Source organism: Vipera berus (assembly GCF_964194415.1).
Source record: "Vipera berus genome assembly, chromosome: 3".
NCBI classification, from domain to species: domain Eukaryota; kingdom Metazoa; phylum Chordata; class Lepidosauria; order Squamata; family Viperidae; genus Vipera; species Vipera berus.
In genome coordinates this window covers 71,150,561-71,174,764 of record NC_138204.1, presented here as the reverse complement: position 1 = coordinate 71,174,764, position 24,204 = coordinate 71,150,561, and the positions used below count along the sequence as shown (strand labels likewise).

Below are 24,204 nucleotides of genomic sequence, written 5' to 3'. Positions count from 1 at the left end.
GCAGGCTGGAGCTCCATTCTCAGCTGCAGAATGAAGCTGCTCCTTCAGCCACAGAAGAAGTAGGCCGGCTGGGCGGGGCTGTTGGTGCCCGAGGTGGAAGAGAGACATTTTCCCCACCCCACCCCCCAAAAAGACCTGGTGCCTCTTGGAGGCCCCCCAAAAATGGGTCTTATTTTCGGGAAAACATAGTATTTGCCTCAATTTTGCAATTTCTTAATAAGCAAAAGGATGCATGGAATAAAAAGGTATAAGATGAAAATTGAAAGGTAAGAGGCTGAAGCTTAAGCTGTTTTTATAAACACCTCTTATTTGTAGGTGAAATGCTGTGTGAGTTGACAAGCTTTTTTAAAATTATCTTTTGGCTCTTTTCCATATATAATGTGGAAAAAATTAAATAGGTGGGCAGAGTGCAGGCAAACCTTTTTAAAAAATGCTTTGGAAGTGGAGAAGAAAAATTGAATCACAAATCCCGTTGGGTTGGTTAGGGGGAAAAAACAGGATAATGGTGTCAACTCTTCAGAGTATCCCCTGTAATAGGTTAACAATGTTTGCAAATATTTACAAGGATCATTCTTATCCCTGTATTTTAGAAATTATCTCTGGACATTCTGTGGCCTTAATCTTGAAAAGCAAATACTAGTGCATGTTTTCTTGTCAGTTGTAAAGTGCTGTATATTACAGTTGATTGTATGAAGTGCACTTAGTCTTATATACAATCTGTCCTTCAATAATGTATATGTTACCGTACATATTTTAAGATAATGGGACAGCCTGCATTTTAAGAGATTTGTCATCTGATCTCATACATACTTCCATTTTAATGAGATTTTAACTGATGCTTAAAATCACAGCTGTTTGGAATGGGCAGGTTTGTTACATAGGTTTCAATCCCACATAGAGTAAGTTTCAATAAATGCAGAATGTTTTCTTTCTGATAGATGTAGCAAAAATACAATGGGCTGTGTTCTGTTCATGCAGAAGGTTATTCCAGATTACTGCACAATTAGAAGTTGGTTTAAAATACCACTCTACCTCCAACTGATAGAATTAATTTTAATGAAGTTATTTTGTAAGTGTCTGGTACATTTCGTAGAATTGGATGTTATGGATCAGTAGTAGTTTAAGCACAGATTTATTCCTGTGAATGCCTCATAAAATGCAATATATATATATATATATATATGGTTGCATCTAGCTTGCCTTGGATTCACAAGTTCACAAAGTTTTCTCCATAAAAACCACAATTTTGATCACCCAGAAAAATGGCTAACATTTTCAACGTTTGTATAAATGATCTTCAGGTACAATTGCCTTCTCCCATTTTGTTTTATTCCACGTGTATGTTGCTCAAATCAGTAGATACTGGATCAGTTTAGGATTGCATTTCAGCAAGTTCTGAAATCATGACTACAAATTTGTGTTTTACGAAGAGGATATACTTACAGAATTTCACAGCTACATTGACTAAACGTATCACAGTAGAAGCTACCCATATATTTTCTTTAAAATCTATACACATTGCACAAAATACAATTAAAAAACAAGCAACATTCACTTTCTCTTCGTTAACCATTTAAATTATATCTGGCTCATTGGAGTGAATACTGCATTCTACTTGTCCAGAATATAGTTACCTTAGAATAAATTGGTTTTGGCATTTTTTAAAAATCTAAAACATCTGTGTAGTATCCATATTGCAAAAATATATTCTGTAGTCAACATAGATGGATAAGGAACTATTCAAGACTGAGTAAAATCACAATAGGTTGAACACTGAGTGACAAACACTTGTGTTTTGCAGGATTTAATATCAAAGGACTATGTATAATTGCATGAAATCCTCCAAAAACGTTTGACTTGCAGCTTTGAAAACAAGAGGCAGTAAAATGTATCTTCCACAAATTGTGCTGGGAAGTCTTACATCTACATAAAAGCAGCATTTTATAAAATATTTTTACTATATACCTTGGGAGAACACTTGCCTGTTTCAAAACCTGAATATTGCTTTTACGTTTAGTAAATGAATAACTAGTTCTGGCATTTATATAGAAGCAAAACTGCAAATTTCCAGCTTATTGAAAAATCCAAAGTATTGTATTGCACAGAATATAACCTGCTTAAAAAGCATACTTCTATTAAGAGGTGTGATTAAAATGTATATACATATGACCGTGGAAAAATCAGCTCCTTTCTTTTGTTGCATTGGACAACTAGCTTCTGGAATACTACATTGATAAAAAAATTGTCAGAGTGCTTTGTACCTTTTATGAAATTTTGTACAAATTTCATAAAATTACAGTCAAATGTAGAAAACATTACTACATAGGTCTGCTATAAAACTAAGATTGAGATTAAATCTAAAGGAAGATTTTTCTTTAAAATTTAAAAGGAGTATGAGAAAGTAAACTTAAGCAATGTTTTTCAATTAATTAAAAGAGCTGGTTTGGTATAGTTGTTAAGGCAACAGGTATAGTTAAGGTTACAGGCCGGAAACCAGGAGATTGACTTCTAGTCCTGCCTTAAGGCAAAAAAACTCAGCTGAGTGACCTTGGATAGTCACATTCTCTCAGCCCTTGGTAGGAGATAACGGCAAACCACTTGAAATCCTTGCCAAGAAAACTGCCAGGACCTGAGTCTCCTGAGAAAATGATTGAATGGAGGGAGGGAAGGTCCTTTTGATTTGGGAAATGAAGGAACTCTTGAGAGGAATCCGGGAGATCTTGAAAGGGTGAGGTGCAGCAAGTGCATATAAGGCAAGTAAAATGAAAGGCTCACGGATCAATTTATGGGCAAAAAGTTTGGGGAAAAAACCTTTCTATTAAAAGCGTGGGTCTTGGACTCTGGGAAGCAGCAATTAGAGATGCTATGCCATTTTGCGGAATGATCAGATATTGGAGAAACACCTGAAAATTCTGGCAATTTCCTCTAGGAAAGCATTCAAGATCACTGATTTAAATCCTAGGGTTCTGTAAATTATATGTCACTACAGGTGGCAACAGCTGGCCAAGCGTGCTTGGGAATCTTTGCAGGATTGGACCTGTTAGTACTTGGACAGGAGACTCGCAGAAATACTAGTGCTGCAGGCTAGACCTAGAAGTTCAACAAAAGACAACAGTGAAACTCCTACTATTGCCAAGAAAATTTCAGGGGTCCTTGAAGTCACCAAGAGTTGAACTGAACTCTGGTTTCATTTAAAAGTTTAATTAGAAATACATTCTAGACCAGCTGACGGTCCACCCATTTTCTGAAGGTAGAGAGTAGTAGTTTGTCCAGAAACATACTAAGGAGCTTGTGCAGTTAAGTATGTGGTCCTCTGCCACTGCCAAAACGTGGCCATTTGATCTCCAGACTCTTGTGGTACGAACTCAATACAAGGCAAGGCAGCAAGACAGGATGAACTGTTGCCTTTCAAATGATGCAGAATGGCTTTGTCTTGTTTGAATTACAGTTAGGTTTACTCTTAATATTGCAGAGGGAATACTTGCATCCCGAAAAAGAATTTGAAGCAAGTTTCATCATGCTTTGGTGCAAAATAAAAAGGTTTGGGCTTGCATTGGGCGCGTGAGTTGTGTTGGGGGTCTCCCAATACTCCCATGTTACACCTCTGCTCCGTGAGCTGCATTGGCTTCCAGTTGCCCTCTGGGTGAGATTCAAGGTGCTGGTGATGACCTATAAAGCCCTACATGGCATGGGTCCGGATTACCTACGGGAGCACCTGCTGCCGGCGTCAACTTCCCTTCGTCCAGTGCGCTCCCACAGAGGGCCTCCTCAGGGTGCCACCGGTCAGAGAATGTCAACTGGTGACCCCCAGGGGGAGGGCGTTCTCTGGGCGCACCAGACCTTTGGAACCGCTTACCGGTTGAGCTCCGGATGGCTCCCCACCTTCGCTCCTTCCGCCGTGATCTAAAAACATATTTATTCGAACAAGCCGGCCTGGTCTGATGGGTTTGGGGTTTTAATATTGATTTTAATTAATTTATTGCATCGGGCACAATTATTTAATTTTTTTTTAACTTTTGTATCTTGTATTTTTGATATTTATTGCCCTGTACACCGCCCTGAGTCCTTCAGGAAAAGGGCGGTATATAAATCAAATAAATCAAATAAATAAATAAAAACTGATGAAGTTGACATGAACTGTGAAATATGTCAGGCATGTCAAACTCGCGACGTTTCGGAACTTTTTCCCATTGCTGAAAATGGGATGGGCGCGGATTCTCCGTGATGCTCCGGCCCACGGGCCGGCAGTTTGACACCCCTGAAATATGTCATAGTAATGTTAGCCAATAGTGCCCCAAACCTGAATGAAAGTTCAGGGGATTCTCACATCACGAGATCCCTAAGAATCAACCTAAATCAAACATTAGGATGTGAACTATAATTCGGAGTGCCAACCTTTGAATTCTTCCAGTGAGATGGATTATTCTAAAACCGTTCCTCAAGTCCTCTTCTATCACTGGCAGAAGGGAGCTCCAGGAGGATTCACATTTTCAGTGTGACAAAAATGCAGTAGCTCTGCCCCATTTTCTACCACAAATGGAGATATTTATTTTTTAAAAAATGATTCAGCTTTCTAGCAAATGATGTTCCTATTTCTTCAAATGAATTCACTGATTAGCAGTTGAACCTTAAATTAGAAATAAAATGTGCTTGGATAATTCAAGAACATTCTTTTCCGATTTAGAGGAAAAACTAAGTTCAGTCCACCCCCAATAATTTCTAAAGAATGAGGAACATTGACAAAGTACAAGCCAGGCTCCAAAGCCTGCTCAGGAACATTGCCTTTTTTGGGGGAGGGGTGGGGGGGGGCAAAAGTGTGATTTAAAATTTGGTTTCAACTTCATCAGTTCAATGGTTGAACAAAAAATCATAGGTTAAAAGTGTGTCAGGAGATATTTTGCAGCTCATTCCTCATCTGTTTGTATTGGGCTCTTGAACTGCTTTAATTTTGATTTTTCTAGTTTTTGGTCTTTTGGTATGGTCATAGCCGACACCACTGTGAATGAGTTTTTCCAAAGAAAGCACCAAAGGCATTCCGTTCCAAAACATGTTAAGCCTGTGCTTTAAATTAAGTGAAAAAGCGCCCTCTGTGGTATTTCAATGCTCAAATAAGCTCTCTTCACACTCTCCTGCTCCACTTCCCCTGAAAATATGGGAACATATTTTGCCACCAACGTAAAATAAACTGGGAGGCTGCATTTCATTTCTTCTAAGCTGGAAATATAACTGGGGTATTGTAAGTATGCAAACAAAAATGAATGCTCTCTTTCCAATTGCTTCTTTGGTGTATTTTTAATTTTGGTCTGAAATTGGTGTTACGGTACATAATAATATAAGCATTGTAGATTTGGGGATTCACACATAGTAGGTCTGAGTTTGTATAAAAATCATTTAGGGGTGTTTCAAAACCTAAGTTTGTTGTGGCAATCCCACTCATGCCCAGGTGTGCCCTTAAGGGCTGGTACTTCGTACCGTTTACCTGAGTTGGCTGCTGTTCTGATGTAATCACAAGAGTCCCAACACTGGTGTTTCAAGAGGGTGCCTTCAGATGCAGAGAGCTATGATCTCTTGTAATGAAGAGGTGTGGGGATTGGATTCTCTCCTCTCTACTGAAGATACCTGTAAAGAGTCGGCCAAGTGACAAGTTACACCTGTCAAAGACCTTGTTTTTCAGTTTGTACAATTGCCATGCTGCTGCCTGTCCTACTTAGTTCACATATAGTTTTATTAAGAGTTTTAATTATATTACTATAAACTATGGTACAAACTAAAACAGAATAAAAAGTAAAAAATGCAAAAAAAAAGGAAAGAGAAAGAAGAAAATAAAAATAAGAGCATAAGAAAAAGGAAAATATCTTAAAAAGTGATTCCAGCCTTCATCAGGAACGTAAACAAATTTAGTGATTATGGTTATAAACATTTATCACTTTATCCAAACTTACACCTCTTATCTGTAAACAAATGCACGCAACATCATCTTTTCAGTCCAGGTGTTACCAGAAAATCCCTAAGGGGTTCTAATAATCTGTCTTGTTTTAACATTGATCAAAAAAATCAACTTTATAATCTTTCTTTTTATTTCTGACCATCTTAATCTTTAGTTCATTCAAATATAGGATTTATTTTTCTCCATTTCTTCTTAGTCCCATCACACAGAGTTCTTCAAGACTTTAATAAGCCTCTTTTGTAAATCTAGGGAAACATCCAGGCCTTTTAAATTTTTAATTCTTGGCCAGTTTCTTTAGTAAATCCAGTGAAACATCCTTTTTTTTAAGTAATTGACTTGGTCTGTCAGTTATACATCCATTTTTGAAACCATCTATCTTGTAGAGATAAAATTTGTTCTACATCTGTCACTTCTTCAGTGACATTGAAGAACATGTGGACACCTATTCATAGAAGCAGAAATAATGACTGAGATGGTTGAAATTGCAGCTAGCATTTTCTGAATTCATTTTTCAAAAGCCTCCTTCGTGTACTCATTGTTATAACAACGAATTTTGCAATATTCTACAGACTTGTAAATCTTTCCTCTACTTAAAAATGTAATCCCCTCTAGTGTCCAGTTTTTGAAATCATGAAATTGCTTATCTTTCTTTTGTCTTGTAAAAAATCCAGACAGAACCTATTTCCCACGAGAAGCATTTGGGAGCCCTCTACAGTAGGGGGTCCCCAAACCCCGGGCCATGGACCAGTACCGGGCCGCAGCATGCCAGCAAACAGTCCACACAAACAAGCAAAACCCCCATCCATGAGATGCAGGCAGCACAGAAAACCAAGCCCCCTCTGGTCCGTGGAAAAACCTCTCTCCACGAACGGGTCCGTGGTGCCCAAAAGGTTGGGGATATCTGCTCTACAGTATCACAAGAATAGCACTTCCTGACAGAGCATAAGTAGTCTTAATGGTTAAGAGCAACATTCTCTGCATCTCTACTCTTAAAAGGGTCCTCTGTGAAAAAATTGCAGTCCATTTTTATAGCATCCAGAGTAAGTTTTCCACCCAAAAATCCTGAATTTCTTCGAAAAGAAGTTATAGGGAAAATAGGTAATGAATTGAGTTCAGATCCAGAGCTGTCTTCCTCAGTAGTCATAATGGCAGGTGTGATGGTTGGCAGGTAATCTATTGTGGCATCCTCAAGTGGATTAACCAAGCACTCAGAAAACACTTGGCTTTCGTTTGGATCCTCTGGTATAAATTTCTTGTACAGAGATGGCAGCTGGCGGTTCCCAGTATTATCTTTTATCTTGCTAGTCAAAGAATTGCAGTTGCTAGTTCTCATAGATAGTCCTTCTGCCTCAGTATTTTTAAATATGTGCACATCCATAAAAGCTAGGCACTGTCTTTTATTTGAGGCTTCCTTTATTTGTAGAGTTTCAGGGTCTTCGGATCTGACTGGGTTGCTTAAAAACTCTGTAGAATTTGAACTTGATTCATCATCCTTCATGAAGAAATTGGGAGAAAAAAGTGAGTTTGATAATATAACATACCCCTCTCTTTTTTTTAAAGCAAACATTTTGGCACAAATGTCACCTTTATATAACCGGTCGGCACAATTTGACATTCTTGTATAAAGTGGGGGTTTTCACCACAATGTTTAACAGATTCTGAGGTTTATATGAAAATGTCACATCCAATAAATTTGGCTTGTGCTTTTCATTAAGAAAATCTATTTTCGATAAGAGGAAACCTTAGCAAACTGAAGCTAAATTATTTATATTTTTATTCTTCTTTAAATATCTGCAAATTTAAGGAAGATCTTTTTCTATTCAGAGATAAAAATCAAATCAGCTGAGTTGGAGTTATCAAGTAGGTTGGTCTACCTTTTTAGATGTAAATTCTTTCGCCCATGTAGAGTTGGCTGGATCTGGAAACCAACCAAATACCAGAGCAGAAAAGAGAGAGAAAATCCTAGTGGGGGAAAAAACAACAACAATGCAGCTGTTAGTTTTAAGCGAGGATAATGCCACAACTATGGGGTGTGAAAATATCTCTAGAATTTATTAAACTAGGCAGAACTAGTATGAGACTCTTCTGGCACAAGTACAATACGTTTGCTTGTGAAGATGGATGGAGGTTTCTGCCCTATAAATTGTGAAGATCTGATGTGACCTGCTTAAGGTAGCAGATCTGCGTTATCTTAAAAGTGCAGAAACCTGCCAATTATTATTCTTACAAGAATTTTGCTATTTGATTTTTCTGTCTTGTGAAAGTGGGAACCAGTTCCAAAGTCAATGTGGTCTAGTGGTTTAAGGCAGCAGTCCCCAACCTTTACAGCTCCATAGACCGGCATTGGCAGCCGGGGCGGGATGGTTTCACGCATACAACCTATTCCTGCACATGCACAAATGGAGCTTTATATACTCGCCTGCTGCTTGCACGGACTGGGGATTGAGGACCGCAGGTTTAAGGCACCCAGCTAGAAAGCAGAAGACTCTTGAGTTTTAGTCCCGCATTAAAACTGTCTGCATGACCTTGAGCCAGTCACTCTTTCTCAGCCCAATTCATCTTACAGGGTTGTTATTGTGAGGAAAGTAGGAGAAAGAAGTATTAGGTATTCTCCAAAGCATTTGAGGGCAAGACAAGAAGCAATGGATGGAAACTAACCAAGGAGAGGACCAACCTACGGAGAAATTTTCTGACAGTGAGAACAATCAATCAGTGGAACAGCTTGCCTCCGGAAGTTGTGGGTGCTCCTTTACTGGAGGTTTTTAAGAAGAAATTGGACAGCCATTTATCCAGAATGGTATAGGGTTTCCTGCCTGAGCAGGGGGTTGGACTAGAAGACCTCCAGGGTCCCTTCCAACTTTGTTATTCTGTTTGTTCAACACCTTACTTATAAAAATGCAATAAAGGCAGGATATAAATTAAATAAATGAATAAATATTTACTAGTGATTACTTTTCTCTCTCTTCCAAAAGCAAGTTTTAGAAGGTGGTCACTTTATAAGCGTTTGATGGGCACCCTTCTCTACATATCTGGCTATCTCCGCATATCAGTATGTTTTCCTAAGCCTTTTCTGGTTGGCATTTGGGCTCCTAGTGGAGTAGCAGACAATAGAGGGGCTGCTACAATAAAGGAAGGAAGAAGCAACTAACAGCTAGAAAGATAATCATAGAGCATCCGTGTTTAAAACAGGGTCTTTTTGTAGCCTGCTTCTTTGGCTCCCAAAGATGAAACGTTATAGCAATGTTTGGGTATCTATAAGGAAATGTATGGGCACATTGGAACCCATCAAGACAAAGTGCAGTTCAAGGTGGAACACTTGAGCATAAGCATCATGAAGAATGAATGTACCTTTTAAAATTAATTAAAAATCATTCGACTTAACTTCACCATACATGTCTCAACTCATTCTGGATATTTTTACAACCAAGGGAGTACTTTCCCATATGAATTTATTTATTTATTATTTATTAATAATTAGCCTATTTAATTCCATTTTTACTATGTTCTTATTTCAGGTCACTCTACATCTAACAAACACTATCGAAAGAAAGCCAGTTTGATGTATTGGTTAAGGCATCAAACCAGAAACAAGGAGATTGTGAGTTCTAGTCCAGCCTTAGGTCCAAAACCGCTGGGTGACCTTGGGCCAGTCAGTTTCTCTCACCCTTGGGAAGGAGGCAATAAAGACAAAGAAACGTCTGACAACTAGACATGATTGAACAGAAAAAAAACATCTAAAAAAAAGTTGTGATCACTTACTTTTGCCGAACAATGGGTATACAGCAAACACAGACTGAAAGTCCAATAATAATTAAAATAGCTACAATTGGAACCCAGTCAGAAACATCTATAAATCCATCTGCTACGTTAAGACAAAAGCACAGGTATTAAAAAAAATACAACTTATATTAACCAGAATTTAAAAATCTGATTTCTTTTTTAAGACATTTATTGAATTTATTTAGTCTCTTACTATTGTTTTGGATGAGATCCATGATGCATTACTCTGTAAGACATATGTGTTACTACAGGTAGTTTCAACTTACAACTGGTTGCTTAAAGACCATTCAAAATCACAATGGGCTCAGAATGGATGGTTTGTAGCCCATAAAGCATTTTTGGCCATTCTAAAATGTCACACCACATCATCACACACGGCCACATTATGACCAATTGCCTGACCAGTTGTTTTTTGCTGGTTTCTGGTAAAAAAAAAAACCTACCTATTTGAAAGAATGGCTTCACATTTATTACTGTGCCATTCACTTAATGACTGCTGCAAAAAAATGTCATAAAACCAGATCTGGTCATACGGGTGCCTCAGCTTACGACCATAACAACTTATAGTGCGAAATCTGGTCCCAATTGTGTTTGTAAGACGAGGGCTACTTGTTTATTAAACCAGCCACCCTGGAACTATATATTAATCCCAACTTTTCAGCTGGAAAAGATAATGTAATAACGTTTGCAGCTTATTATCTAAAAATCAAACTTATTTCACCTAACATTTTGACAGATGACAATGTGCCCACCATGGTTTGTTTGAAAAAACAAACAAACTAAGCCATTATTCATAATGATGAGATAGTATAATTACTTTTTACGTAGATCAGCTCTTCGTTCCCTTTCGGGCTTTCCCCAGCATTTGTAGAAGCCGTCATCCAAATAACATAGGAAGCACCAGCCTCTACATTTTTTATACGAAAGGGCTGTGGGCCTGGTTTAGAGATCTCTGGAAAAATAAAAAGGTGAAAGAACAATTGTTTCACAGCGTAAGCTATTATCAGATCAAGGTGCATATCTTTGCCTTTGTGATTTTAGGCAGTGTCCATTTCTTTGGACACAGAGGAATACCTGTAACTCCTGATTGAAAGCTGTTGATAGATGAGAATATTTATAAATCAGGGTTGAAATGGTGCTTTCCAAGCATGCTAGTCTTCTTGCAAACATTTCGTTACCCAGCTAGGTAACATGCTCAGTGCTAGAAGGAACTGGAGTTTGCTGTTTTTTCAGGGACTTGCCCTGTCAGTATTGGGAGTGTTCGTCTTGGCTGTTCCTTGATTTGGCTATTGTTTACTGTTAGCTTATTTGTCTGATCTGCTAGTTCCTTGACTGAAAGTTGCCCACCCCCATTTTGTTAAGTCAAGGTTATTAATTTTTATCAGGTACCTACCATGGACAACTGGCGGTACAGAAAAGAATTGTTTCTGCAAATAAATCTTGTAACTAGTGATACATCCCATCCGCTGACGTTCTGGAACTTCTCTCCAGGAGACCAAAATGCTCCCATTTTTCACAGCTACATTCACAATCTGAGGTCCTGCTAATGGGGCTACAAAGGAATTCTTTGTGAGAAAGTTGATTATCTTAGTTCAGAGTTCCCCAGCATTTCTGGCTTTGCGGACTGCCGGGGGGGGGGAGAGGGGATGGTTCCATGTGAGCGGCCAGCAAGTGCATGCGTGTGTGCATAGCTCCATATGCATGAGCAGTGTGCACGCATCCCTGCCGCTCCCTTAAATGGAATGTGTAAGGATGTGTATGTGACTTGCCGGCCGTTTCCATGGCCCGGTTGCAAACCCCTCATGGCCCACTAGAGGGCCACAGCCCCCAGGTTGGGGACCCCTTTTCTTAGATGACCTTAAACCAAATCACCAGTTACTGTTACCTTTTGATGAGATATTTTCTGTGGTCACAGCTGCTTTTCCTGCTCTGGCCTGATAGAGCGCAAACACACTGATGTGGTAGCATACGTTGGGCTTTAAATTCTCTAGAAATTAGAAAGCGCTGGAGTCAACTCAAAATGAATTTTATTTAAGCTTATACTCCTGGGTACTGGCTCGGGAAGGTTGGCTTGGCTCATCAAACTGAGCTGACTGCAGTGCTTCACAATTGTAGGAGGAGAGTGGTTTTATTTTTTTCAACATGATGTTTGTAAATCATCAGTTTGTGGTGTAGACCAGGGGTAAGCAACCTTGGCTCTTTTATGAATCTTTTATGAATTATTGCTTTTGACCAAGTTACAGCCTCATAAAAATGCTTATGTGTTATAATGACTCAAAATCTTGAATAGAGGAATGGGGTGTTATCTCTTCCTCTGAGATTTTCTATAATTTTTATTCATCTCGCTGACAGTTCTATTTTCTATCTGATATCAGTAAGTCATGGCTGGCTCAGGAATTCTGGGAGTTGAAGTCCACGAGTCATAAAAGAGACAAGGTTGCCTACCTCTGGTATAGACATAGACTCATTGTTCTAGATTTAAACAACCATATCTAATGGCGCTGCTGGAAGCTAACAGATTCTCTCCCCCCCCATTCATTTTTTCCCCCTCAACCTTGGTGGCTATTAAGCTACGTGGACTTCAATTCCCCTAATTTCTCAGTCATTGCTTCTTGGTCCTCTATCCCAGACATGTCAAACACAAGGCCTGGGGGCCGGATTCGGCCCGCAAAGTGGTTTCATGTGGCCCGCGAAGCCATCCTGGAAACAGTGAGGGAACGGCCCCCACTGCCTTGGCCCTGGCCCAGAGACCCTCCTTCTGCCAGAGACCCTCAGATCTGTCCCACTCCTGCCCAGGCCCCCATAGGCACCCTTGATGCGAACGATGTAGAGCTGGCCATGCCCACCCAGTAGGCCATACACACTCTAGCCATGCCCACCCAGTAGGCCACACCCACCCTGGCCATACCCACCCGGCCCCTTGAGGGCAACCGCAATGCTGATGCGGCCCTCAATGAAATTGAGTTTGACACCCCTGCTCTATCCTAAAGGCCACATGTTTCAGGTACGTTTTCTGGCTCTTAGATAAATTTAAAAAAGATCAGAACTTTGAGGGATTAAAAGTGCATGCAAACTTGTTTCTGCTGGATTTATTGTCATAAGAAAATATTGTCTTGTTCCTTAACAAAATTAAGCTTTTTCAGAACAAAAGTATAGAATAAAATCAGATGCAAAAAGCATTTTTGTAAAATTATCAGTCTGTAGATGAAAAACCTTGGGAAAAGACTTTAGGGCAGAGGTTTTTTAAATGAAATATCGATTTTGGTAAATTATTCTGGATATTATTTTAAAATAGCAATCCCCAAACAGTACTCAGGACTATAAGCTTAAATAAAATTCAATGTAGGCAATCCTCGACTTACGACCACAATTGAGCCCCAAATCCCCATTGCTATGCAAGATAGTTGTTAAGTGAGTTTTGACCCAATGTACAGCCTTTCTTGCCAGAACTGTTAAGTGAATCACTGCAATTGTTAAGTCAGTTATATCGTTGTTAAGTGAATCTGGCTTCTCCTTTGACTGCTTGTCAGCAGGTCACAAAAGATGATCACATGACCCCAGAGACACTGCCATGATCATAAAAAGTTGCCAAGCGCCCAAATTTTGATCACCTGATCATGGGGATGCTGCAACGTGTCATTAAGTATGAAAACAGTCATAAATCACTTTTTTCATTGTTGTTGTAACTTCAATGAACAGTGAACAGTCACTAAACCAATGATTGTAAATTGAGGATTACCTGTAATCCATTCCGGCATATTGTCTATTACAGAGGTCCCCAACCTTTGGGGCACCAGGGACTGGTTCTGTGGAAAGAGGTTTTTGCACAGACTGGAAAGTACATGGTTTTGTCTGCTGCCTGCATCCTACGGATGGGGCTTTGCTTGTTTGTGTGGACTGGTTGATGGCATGCTGAGGCCTGGTACTGGTCCATGGACTAGGGGTTGGGGACCCCTGGTCCATTGCACTGAGTTGGGGAAGGTTGCACTGACTTGCTGTGGCAATGCTGAACTGTGACTTAATGTGTTATTTTTTAAAACAAACATTTGTTTGTAATTGCTTGTCTAAACTTTCTCATTAGCAATGTGTTTTCCCTGTGACATGAGCTTACCTTTTATTACTGTGCTATTAGAAACAGGAATTTTAAACCATGTTGGGGAGGTGTTCCTGGGATAGTCTTGAGGGACCTCTACCCATTCAACTACATATCCATTGATGAACGAGGATGATGCTGAAGGTGCTTTCCATTTAACAACGATTCTCTCGTCCACGAATGTGGCAGAGACCTGGTTAGGTGGTAGCAGTTCTTTGAAGAAGAAGGAAAAAAAATAGTTGTATTCAGCTCAACTGGAATGCAACTTCATCAGTGCTGGAGACATTCAAATTTAGAAATGGAAATACTCATAGAGATGCTAATAAGATGGAATAAGATTTGGAACTCCACAATGGGACTATAAGTAATCAGGGGCCTGTAATATTGAACTAAAGTAATGCTATAAAAATGTCATTAATAGGTAATGCAAAAGAAAATTAAAACTGAATAACCCTTATCTGTTCAGTTGCTACTACTGTACTACATTATATGGTGAAGCAATCTGTGAACTAAGCCTATTTAGTAAGAAACAAAGCAAAATCCACCCCTGGAATTCTTTGTGTGGCCAATAACTAATATTCAATTAGCTTAGAGTTTAAGTTCTATAGAATTTGTTTTTAACTTTTGTATTTTTGCTTTTAATCACCCTGTAAACCGCCCTGAGCCCTTCGGGAAAGGGCGGTATATAAATGTAATAAAATAAATAAATAAATAAATAAATAAATAAAAACGTACCTTACCTGCAATTCCCAATTTTGTGGTTATGTAGACAGATGGGGATACTCCCCGCGAATTCTTAGAATTAAGTGATATATTATAATCCATCTTTAGGGAGATGTGCGAGAAAGCAGTGTGGGTGGTCATACTCATTTCTGCGTTTCTAGGTGGCATCTGGTTGAGGTTTTGAAAGATCACTTGATAGCAAAAGTTTTTGCTTATCGTTTCTGATACATTTACTGACTGTAAAAAAAAATATGAATATTTTTGCATGTCAGTTCAGTGTGTTCTTCCATGTGTTCTTCCATACAGGACAACTGGATTAGAACTGAAAAAACACCGGGTTAAAAAATTCACTGTCATGAAGATGTCTCCTTCTCTGTTTGATTTTCTCTATGGCTGGCCAAAGAGGGCCTAAAGTAGAGAAGTGGGGGAGGTCTTCTGTAGCTTTCTGGAAGAGATGAAGAAAGTACTTTTCGACCCCCCCATCTGTCAAGGCTCCACCTTTGCATAGGAAAATGCAGCAGTGATGACTGCATTCTTTCACAACTATATTACGGTATGAATTGCTGATGCCTCCTTTTCCCCATCTCCTTTTTTAAAACCAGGATAATAAGAGGTGTACAGAAACGTTTACCTTCCAGAAGAGAGTAATGTTCTGCATTTTGGAAGAGACCTCCTCCTTTAAATACCAGACATCAACAGGTTCGAACGGCACTGGGAACCAAGAAAAAGAGCTTTGCAATGTAATGTTTATATCAATTCGGGAGCAAACTTTGCCAAGTGTTGGGCAGCTGGCAGGAAACCAATGGAAGAATGCTACGAATGCTTGGCAGTGAAGGACTTACTCCTCCTAACAAAAGAAGTACGTCATGATTTAGCCTACCCAACTAGGAAATTTCCCCAAAGTTACCAAAACTCAGACCAGAGATAGAAATTCTTCCAAGCATGACATCGGTGGATCTTCATCGTTGATAGTACATTTAAAAGGAGAGATATCCACGTACCCTGCAACACCAATTTATTTTCTGTTTTTCCCCCCAGATATCTATAGGCAGCCCTCAGCTTACAACAGTTGGTTTAGTGACCGTACGAAGTTACAACAGCATTGAAAAAAAGTGATTTATGACTGTTTCTCACTGCAGCAACCCCATGGTCACGTGATGAAAATTCAGAAACATCTATTTGTTACCCAGGGCACTCAGATTTCCTATGCTGGGTCTGCAGTGGCTTAGAAATGGCTCTGTAGTTATGTTATGCAAAAGTTACCACCCTTTGCCCAAATAGCTATGAACAGTGCTGGTGGCACTGTTTTCTGCATTTTTGACAGAAGCTCAGTTCTTAAACCTTGCTAATTCAAACTACTTTACTTCTAGCAACGTGAGAGTACATTTACCAAGCAAAATGAGAGACCAACATTCATATTATTATTAGTGTTGCTCTTATTTAGACAATTTGATGGTTTTCGGATGTTACAGAATTAATGTATGATATCACTATTTCATATAGGAGCAAACCGAAAACGTACAGGTAGTCCTCAACTTACAACACTTTGTTTATTTACTGTTCGAAGTTACAACAGCACTGAAAAAAGTGACTTATGGCCATTTTTCACACTTAGTACCGTTGCAGTATCCCCACGGTCAAATGATCAAAATTCAGACGCTTAGCAACTGATTCATATTTGTGACGGTTGCAGTGTCCTGGGGATCATGGGATCCTCTTTTGCGACCTGACAAGCAAAATCAATGGGGGAGACAGATTCACTTAACAACCGCGTCACTAACTTAATTGCAGTCATTGACTTAACTGCTGTTGTAAGAAATGTCATAAAATGGGGCAAAATTCACTTCACAAATGTCTCACTTAGCAACTGAAATTTCGGGCTCAATTGTGGTCATAAGTTGACGACTTCCTGTATGTTAGTATCCCATCTGGAAAAAGGTTAATTGGTCTCAGCTGGCCACAGTCTCAGCTTAGGGTTAGAGAAGGGACTATGCCAGGGATAGGCAACCTTGGCTCTTTTATGACTTGTGGACTTCAACTCCCAGAATTCTGGGAGTTGAAGTTCACGAGTCATAAAAGAGCCAAGGTTCCCTACCCCTGGACTATGCTGTATGAAACTACAGCTAAACCATAAGCAGCATGTTATATATATATATATCTCTCTTCAACCCCCAAATATATCACTGACGCCCAATAGATCCCAGAAGCACTTTTGAGAAAATAATTAAAAAATGAGTGACTGCCAGGGTTTGTCTAGAAATGTGTTTATCTGCCAATAAACAAAGATTTAAGATTAATTTTAAGGGATAGAAAATTCCCACAGACGACTAGAGGAGGCTGGACCAAAGCAACCTTCCTTATTTGTCCTTGAAAATGGAGTTTGACTGCCATCAATCCCCACCATTTTGTGAATGAGTAAATGCTTGTGGTAGCTATTTTGTGAAAGTGCTTTAGACCTCCCCTCTCTCCCTTAGTTTTTTAGGACATAAAAATACTTTTTTTCATTTCTCCCTAAATTCCTATGACATTATAGCCTGGCCTGAATTAGTTTATCCATAACTTATTTTTATGTCAACAACAACATAAATGTTAGACATGTGGAGTTATTATTTTACTACCTGCTTCTGTTTGAAATGCTGGGCTCCAGTCACTCCATAAACCTCTTTCCAGAAGAAGCCTGCAGGAAACTTGGAACTCATATTTTATCTTCGGCTGTAGGTCATGAAGATCATACCTTCTAGTATTTAGATTTTCAAGCTAGCATGAAAAGAGATGAAAGCACGCATTTACAACTTAATAAAAGCTGTTTTTCTCTGGTAATTGCAATTCCACTGAGAGACAAAGAAGCTTTATTTATGCTCAACAGAACCCTGTAACGATCCTGTAAATGCTATAGGATGCCCCAGTTGGGCACTGCAAGAGACATACGTGCTCTTCTAAATTAAATGCCAGACATTTAATTTACATTTGTTCCTAAATACGTGCTGGGACCAATGCTTCATTATTCTGTAAACACAAATCTCCATTTTGTTTCTTCTCTGTACAGAAGTGTGAGTCTGCTTTAAATTTGTCTGTCACTAATGAACATTACTAGGTCTATTAGGATGGGACAAGGCAGAATTGCAAAACTATTTTTATCATTGGTTGAATTCAGACATTGCACATGCTTTTCTTTACTGTTGTTACCTGAAGATGCCACATTGATTGGATCAACACATCATGCTCCTATTACATCGGTATACAGTATATTGCATAAAACATACCATTGATTTCTTTTCTGTTGGATGCTTACTATGGGACTGAAAAAATTGACATTATATCTGAGTATGACTAAAGCATCACATTAGTAATATAGAAAATAATGAAGTACTTACATAACCATTAAAAATAAAATATCCTTATTTTCTCTCTTTATTTGTACTGTTATCCAAAGACTGTAATAAAGCAATTTCATTTCATTTCAACGTTCCTACCGTAATCCAGGAATTACTGTGAATTGGTTGGTATCTCAGTCTAAAGCACTGTGTTTCTTGCGGATCTTGCCATAAAATGGTACAATTTTGGGGAGCAAAGGCATCACATGTTACTGTGAGGTCCACAGGAGGGTGAGGCTTCACTGTGTTGTGATGATCAGCGATGCACCAACATGAACAAAAACACAACATTATTTTGGAAATAAAATTCTGAACTATAAGAATCACAACACTCAAGGCCAGACTATCTAATCTGGTACCTTGTTACATGCAGTAACATGTTAGATGCTCTTGAGAAGACCATAAGTGGGAAATGAGGACAATACAACCACTAACTGATAAACTTGAAAATTATATTCAGCTATCCACAGTCTATAATCATGGAAGGGACACATATTCCCATTGCTTTATAGAATCATTATCTATTTCCTTGTTCCAACCATCTCTCTGTAACTTTACAGATAGTCCCCGAATTTACAAACATTCATTTAGCAACTGTTTAAAGTTACAACAGGACTGAAAAAAGGGACCTACAAGCTTGCACTATGACCACTGCAGCATCTCCACAGTCATGCGATCAAAATTTGGGCCCTTGGCAAGCGGCATGTATTTACAATGTTTGCTGCATCCTGGAATCATATGATGATCATTTGTGACCTTCCCAGCTGGCTTCTGACAAGCAAAGTCAACAGGGGTAGCCAGAATCACTTAGGAACCAAGTGATTCACTTAAACAACTGCAGTGGTTTGGGGGCATGCATTTGAAAAGCTAAGTCCAAAAATTCCAAAAGCAGTCTGGGTGAAAAGCACACAGGTTTCTATTTGCTTATTGTTTAACAATCGGTAGCAGAAACCTGACTTTTTATTAATTTTATCCCACCTGAGTTACTCAAAATAAGACACATGAGAGAAGTCCCCCTCATTTTCTCCCCATTAACATTATCATGTAAGATAGAGATAATGGGCTAAGACAGGGGTAGACAACCTTGGCTCTTTTATGACTTGTGGACTTCAACTCCCAGAATTCTGGGAGTTGACCTCCATGAGTCATAAAAGAGCCAAGGTTGTCTACCCCTGGGCTAAGAGATAATAAATGAATCAATGCCATACAGAAAGTTCCATGACCAGATGGGGAGTTAAACTTAGGTCCACTCTGACTGCAGTCCTATTTAGGCCCTATATCACAACAGGCTTCCTGGAATCTTATTCTGTATGCAGGCATTTCTACATCACTTTGGTTTAAACACCATCAAAAGGCCACCTCCAAAGTTAATTTGTCAAGGGTTGCAAAATACTATTTAGCAAAGGGAGCAAAAAGGCTTTCGCTTCAAGAGTTGTTTTATTTAGTTGAACTGACCGACTGGTTAGAAATTAAATCATTACTCAAAATATTCTTTCCAGTAATTTATCAGAATTCCTTATAATTACCAATGTCTATTAATGTGAACTGCATTGGTTCAGAAGAATTGCTCCCAAGTTTATTTGTGGCTTCAACCACAATTGTATAAGTAGTTTCAAAGTCCAGCTTTTCTCTGAGATCTACTGTGTGATCTGTAGTGCTAATTTTTTCTCCCAAGGCTGTTCCATTTGTTATCCTGCAACAAAAAAAGAAACTGCAATAAACAGTGTGAACAATCTTCCCTTCTCCTTCTCCTTCCCCTTCTCACTTTCCTTCCTTCCTTCCTTCCTTCCTTCCTTCCTTCCTTCCTTCCTTCCTTCCTTCCTTCCTTCCTTCCTTCCCTTCCTTCCTTCCTTCTTGCCTAAATTAATTTTACACCTATATAACATTGTATGACAGTGACTGAAATTATATTACCACTTAAATGTTCAGTTCATAAATAAGGGCTTTTTTCTTTGTAGATAATTTGAACCCGATACTTTTTATTATAATATCCAGTTTGATCATTTACTCTACTATTTCAGTTACTTTAATTTGGTTAATTTTACTTTGCCCTAATATTCAGTTTAGACTTCCATGTGATTAGTCAAAACCCCAATGCCTGCCCTCAGACTTACTGACCTATCTCAAGTATAGAATCATAAACTCAGAAAGATAAAATGAATAATAAAAATCCTGCACAACTTTTTCTGAAATCTGCATTTTATATATATCATGAAATCAAATCAAATCCAGAAGCTGGCAAAAATTTCTTTCACACTGTGTTTTTGCATCTGGATTGTGAATCAGATATTTTAACCAGTGTTACAATTTTTTTTGCATTTTTATTATCTCAAAATTCTTTTACATGGTCTCCATCCCAAGCATCTAAGAATTGTGAATATTTTTGTGATATAACCCGAGTCTATAGCACCAAGAGATATTTAACATGGGCCAAAAAGGGGAAGTGTGTTATCATAAGCCATGATATATGTCTACAATTGGATAAAATTACATTTTACCAACCATCAAGAAAATCTTCTGATGGGAATAGATGATTAGGGAAGGGAAGAGAATATTTTTTTATTCCTGGATTTTCTACTCACAATATAAAGATCTATGCAATTGTGAGGGACAGCCATAGGTTTTAAAGCCACAGAGATTAAAGAGGAAGCAACAATATCAGCTGGACCGAGTTTATTGAAGGATATCTAATCTAACTTTATTCTCTGAGCTATCCATTAAGGTGAACGATGTTATTCTTTTTGTAGAGTTAAGTAAGGTTCAATTCCTCATGGATGGACTATGCCATCCTCTCCTTTGCCTCAGACTGTATAATATTTTGAATTACTCTAATAATGGGATCAAATCCTTAAAAAGAAACCTTGCAGAGCAAAGATCGATGTCGGGTGTTTATGCCCTAATGGTTAACAGTCATGGTCAATATTTTGATTAAAGCTAGCTCAAATTCCACTCATTTCATCCCAGTGGTGCATAAGAAAATGGAAAAAAAGATGAAATAATGAAGCAAAATTGGTCAGATATAAACATTTTTATAAGGGAGACAGAACTTACCATAATGTATAGATAGTAATCAGATAGGTATAATATCCTTTATCCCAAGCACAAATGGTGCGTCCATATTTTCCATACTGAGTGCATGATACATTTTTTGGTTGATCTGGAGCGACTTTTAAAAAAGGAAAAATGGTCGGGCTGAGATAGGAAATGACTCTTTTGGTTTGAATTTTTGTTTTTTTGCAAAAACTCTTGTGTAAGAGTTTATATTTGCATTTGAATACTTCCAGTGTACAGTAAATCTCTGCATCAAAATCTCTTTTGAGGAAAGGCTGGCCACGTGTACAATAAAGTGAGTTATTATGATTTCATTCTATCTTCCCCATTAATTTGGGAAATACAATATTATCAAAAATAATTTGGTTTTGTAGTGGTTTTTTTATATAGATCTGATGGGCATTGCATCAAAGCAGTGGTGGTAAACACAGATATGTTCATGCACGACTCTTGTTCTTCTCACTGCAGTCCTATTCTTACAAATGATCCAGCTAAAGTCAAACACTTTATAGCATAAACGTGGAAAAAGGAAAGGCTGTACCTTATTTTCCTAGGCAATTGATTTCAAATAGAAAATAGAACTGTCAGTGACATGAATAAAAATTACAGAAAATCTCAGAGGAAGAGATAACACCACATTCCTCTATTCAAGATTTTGAGTCATTATAACACAAGCATTTTTATGAGGCTGTAACTTGGTCAAAAGCAATAATTCTCTTTTGTCTGACGGACATATTGAACAAAGCACCTATCTCACCAAAATCTGCCTTTCCTCAATTACTTCTATTATTCTAATATTATTTTTCCCCAATTAAATTATCCCACCCAAAGGCTCTATTTCATTATGTCTCCTTGGCTACATAAAACCATGTATTTGTAACAGAACCATGTCTCCAAAAGTAAATAAATTCCCTTCCCGTTTTCTTCCATTTAATTCAACAAAAGTTTTAAAAAGCTGCTTACTTCCAACAAAAACATAAATTCCACATATGAGCTGTAACCTCGATCCTTTGCACTTGCATTCAAACGTCTGCTTCCCAAAAGCATTCAGTAGAATCTGGGTCCTGATTGAAGGTTTCGGAGAGCTGCTGCTACTGATAATGGAGTCGTTTTGTAACAAAACTATGTTACAATTCGGACTGTTGGAACTCCTGTTTAGCCAGCAGGACAGATCCACCGTTGATTTTAGTGACAGCTCTGTGCCATTTGCACTCATGCCTCCCCTGGAAGGCAAGAAAGAACTGAACAAGGAAGGCGGTTAAGGTGCAGGATTTTTTTTGTTTTGTCATTTCACTCTTTTGTCATTGTTTTATTTATTGGTTTTGTTTTTGCGAGCTGCCCAGAGTTGCAGCCATATAAAAGGGCAGCCGTATAAATCTTTTAATAAACCAGGGGTTGCCAGAAAGAAGAGGGAGTCAAGCTATTTTCCAAAGCACCTGAAGGCAGGAGAGAAGCAATCTAGAACTAAGGAGAAATTTCCTGACAGAACAATTAATTAATGCTCCAACACTGGAAGTTTTTAAGAAGAGACTTGATAACCATTTGTCTAACTCAACCAAGGGTTGGATTAGAAGACCTCCAAGGTCTCTTCCAACTCCATCATCATCATCATCATCATGACCATCATCAAATATTACTTCTTGCAACATAAATAAACTGGTTTTGAGTACCATATGTTTTGCCCTGTGCCAGTAAAAATGCTTGTGTTGGATGCCCCCAACATGGCAAACAAATAGCTCATACAGGGACATCTACAGAAGAAGTAAAAAGGAAAAAAAAATCACAGCTGCAGCTGGAACTCCATTGTCAATCATCTTGGTTTTGTTAACAACCCAAGGCTCCCATTTATGGTCTTGGCTCCCATTAATCTCATCTTTACTCTTATTCCACACCTTAATCCTGGAGGCTATATTCAAAGTCTATCATCAGGGTAAAGTTGCTATCTAGTATTTTTCAGCTGGTGTCCTCCTCCCCAAAAAATGTTGGATTCGGGGTCTTTTTAAGTGCAGGACCCAATTATTCTTGGGGTCCCAATTGAACAGCCCCTCTTATCAAGTATAGTTCAGATTTTGACATCCCACATAGATACTTTAGGTCCCTCCATCTGTTATCTGGGCTACCAAGTTGGAGAACATAATATTGTTATAAGTTGCAAGTAAAAGGCAGCAGAGAAGCAATATTCTGCTCTCGGTTTCTCTGAATCATCTAAATGTCCTTGTTGGGCTTTGGTGCCCATTGTGCTGAGTGACCTACCGTATATTGATTGGGGATTACCGGAGTAAAATATAAGGCATAAGGAACACCAGATTGAAGGAAGCTGCTTTAAAGTTGAAGCCTGCTCTTTTTTTTTAACTTTCTGCAAAACCAAGTACCTATTTTCTCTCTACTTTTGTCTCGGCTTGTTAGCCGTGAAAATATTGTTGGGCAAAACAAGGGATCTCCTGCCATTGCCCTGTCTTCAAATTGCCTCCTAACCAAGCTTCCAGTGTTTATGAATGTAGGGAAGGAATACAAAATACGTAGTGGCTTCGCTTGCCCATGAGCTGCAACTTCCTGGGTGTTCCTCTTTTTTTTAGCTATTGAATGGAAATCACACACACTTCTCTGAAATGGTTGCACAGGTGAGTAACTTACACCATGAGATAGTGAGATGTGGGCACCCAGAGAGAACCATGGAGGTGGAGAGGAAGAAAGGGCTCTGCCAAGCTCTAATGCTGTCATCTCCACCCATTCTTATCTCTGCTTCCTCCCCTTTTTAACTTAGAAGTAGATTTGGAGTCGATAGATCATTATACATAGAACTTTTAAGGGGGGGGGGAATTCATGCAAGCAGTGTAGCTTGAACCTGGACTTTCCTGACTGAAATTCTCACTGTTTGTATGTTGTGTACCAAAAATAGCAGAGCCACTACCATTTCCTTTGCATGTGAAAACTGAATGGAAGATGAGGCATGCCACAACACAGCTTTTGCACGTCACACAAGGCAGGGGTATTAGAGAGGGTTTGCTAGAACACCCAAGCACTGCCAGAAAGGAGATCGGACAAGCCAGAAAATGCATGTTTGCAGGGCCCATCCTGATTCTTTACTAGACACAACTAGAGTAGAAAGCCTTGGAATGGAACAAGGTTTCAACTCTAAAAAAAACACAACTAAAAATACAAGAAGCTTACTTCTCCAATAGCTGTTTGTCCACAAAATAGTCTGCCTCTGCCTCGGCGGATGTCACAACCAACTG

General features: G+C 38.8%; 2 protein-coding genes across 2 annotated transcripts in view; one reads left to right on the top strand and one right to left on the bottom strand.

The window, feature by feature from the left end:
• Nucleotides 1-13,996, top strand: part of SERBP1 (SERPINE1 mRNA binding protein 1) — a 31,815-nt gene extending 17,819 nt beyond the window's left edge. The window contains exons 11-12 of the transcript XR_014025836.1: nucleotides 9,463-9,831; nucleotides 13,860-13,996. The gene's annotated coding sequence lies outside the window, so the exon portion shown is untranslated. The remainder of the gene's footprint in view (nucleotides 1-9,462; nucleotides 9,832-13,859) is intronic.
• On the bottom strand, nucleotides 5,235-22,313 carry IL12RB2 (interleukin 12 receptor subunit beta 2). Its single transcript, XM_081322899.1, has 14 exons — nucleotides 21,932-22,313; nucleotides 20,969-21,083; nucleotides 19,444-19,610; nucleotides 18,017-18,159; nucleotides 17,162-17,300; nucleotides 15,175-15,254; nucleotides 14,561-14,780; nucleotides 13,839-14,033; nucleotides 11,613-11,714; nucleotides 11,121-11,279; nucleotides 10,545-10,679; nucleotides 9,707-9,809; nucleotides 7,822-7,909; nucleotides 5,235-7,436 (listed from the first exon to the last, which is right to left on the bottom strand). Exons 1-14 carry the CDS (start codon nucleotides 22,182-22,184, stop codon nucleotides 6,900-6,902), a joined length of 2,436 nt encoding a protein of 811 aa, XP_081179025.1. The 5' UTR covers nucleotides 22,185-22,313; the 3' UTR covers nucleotides 5,235-6,899.
• Between the last annotated feature and the right edge of the window lie 1,891 nt (nucleotides 22,314-24,204).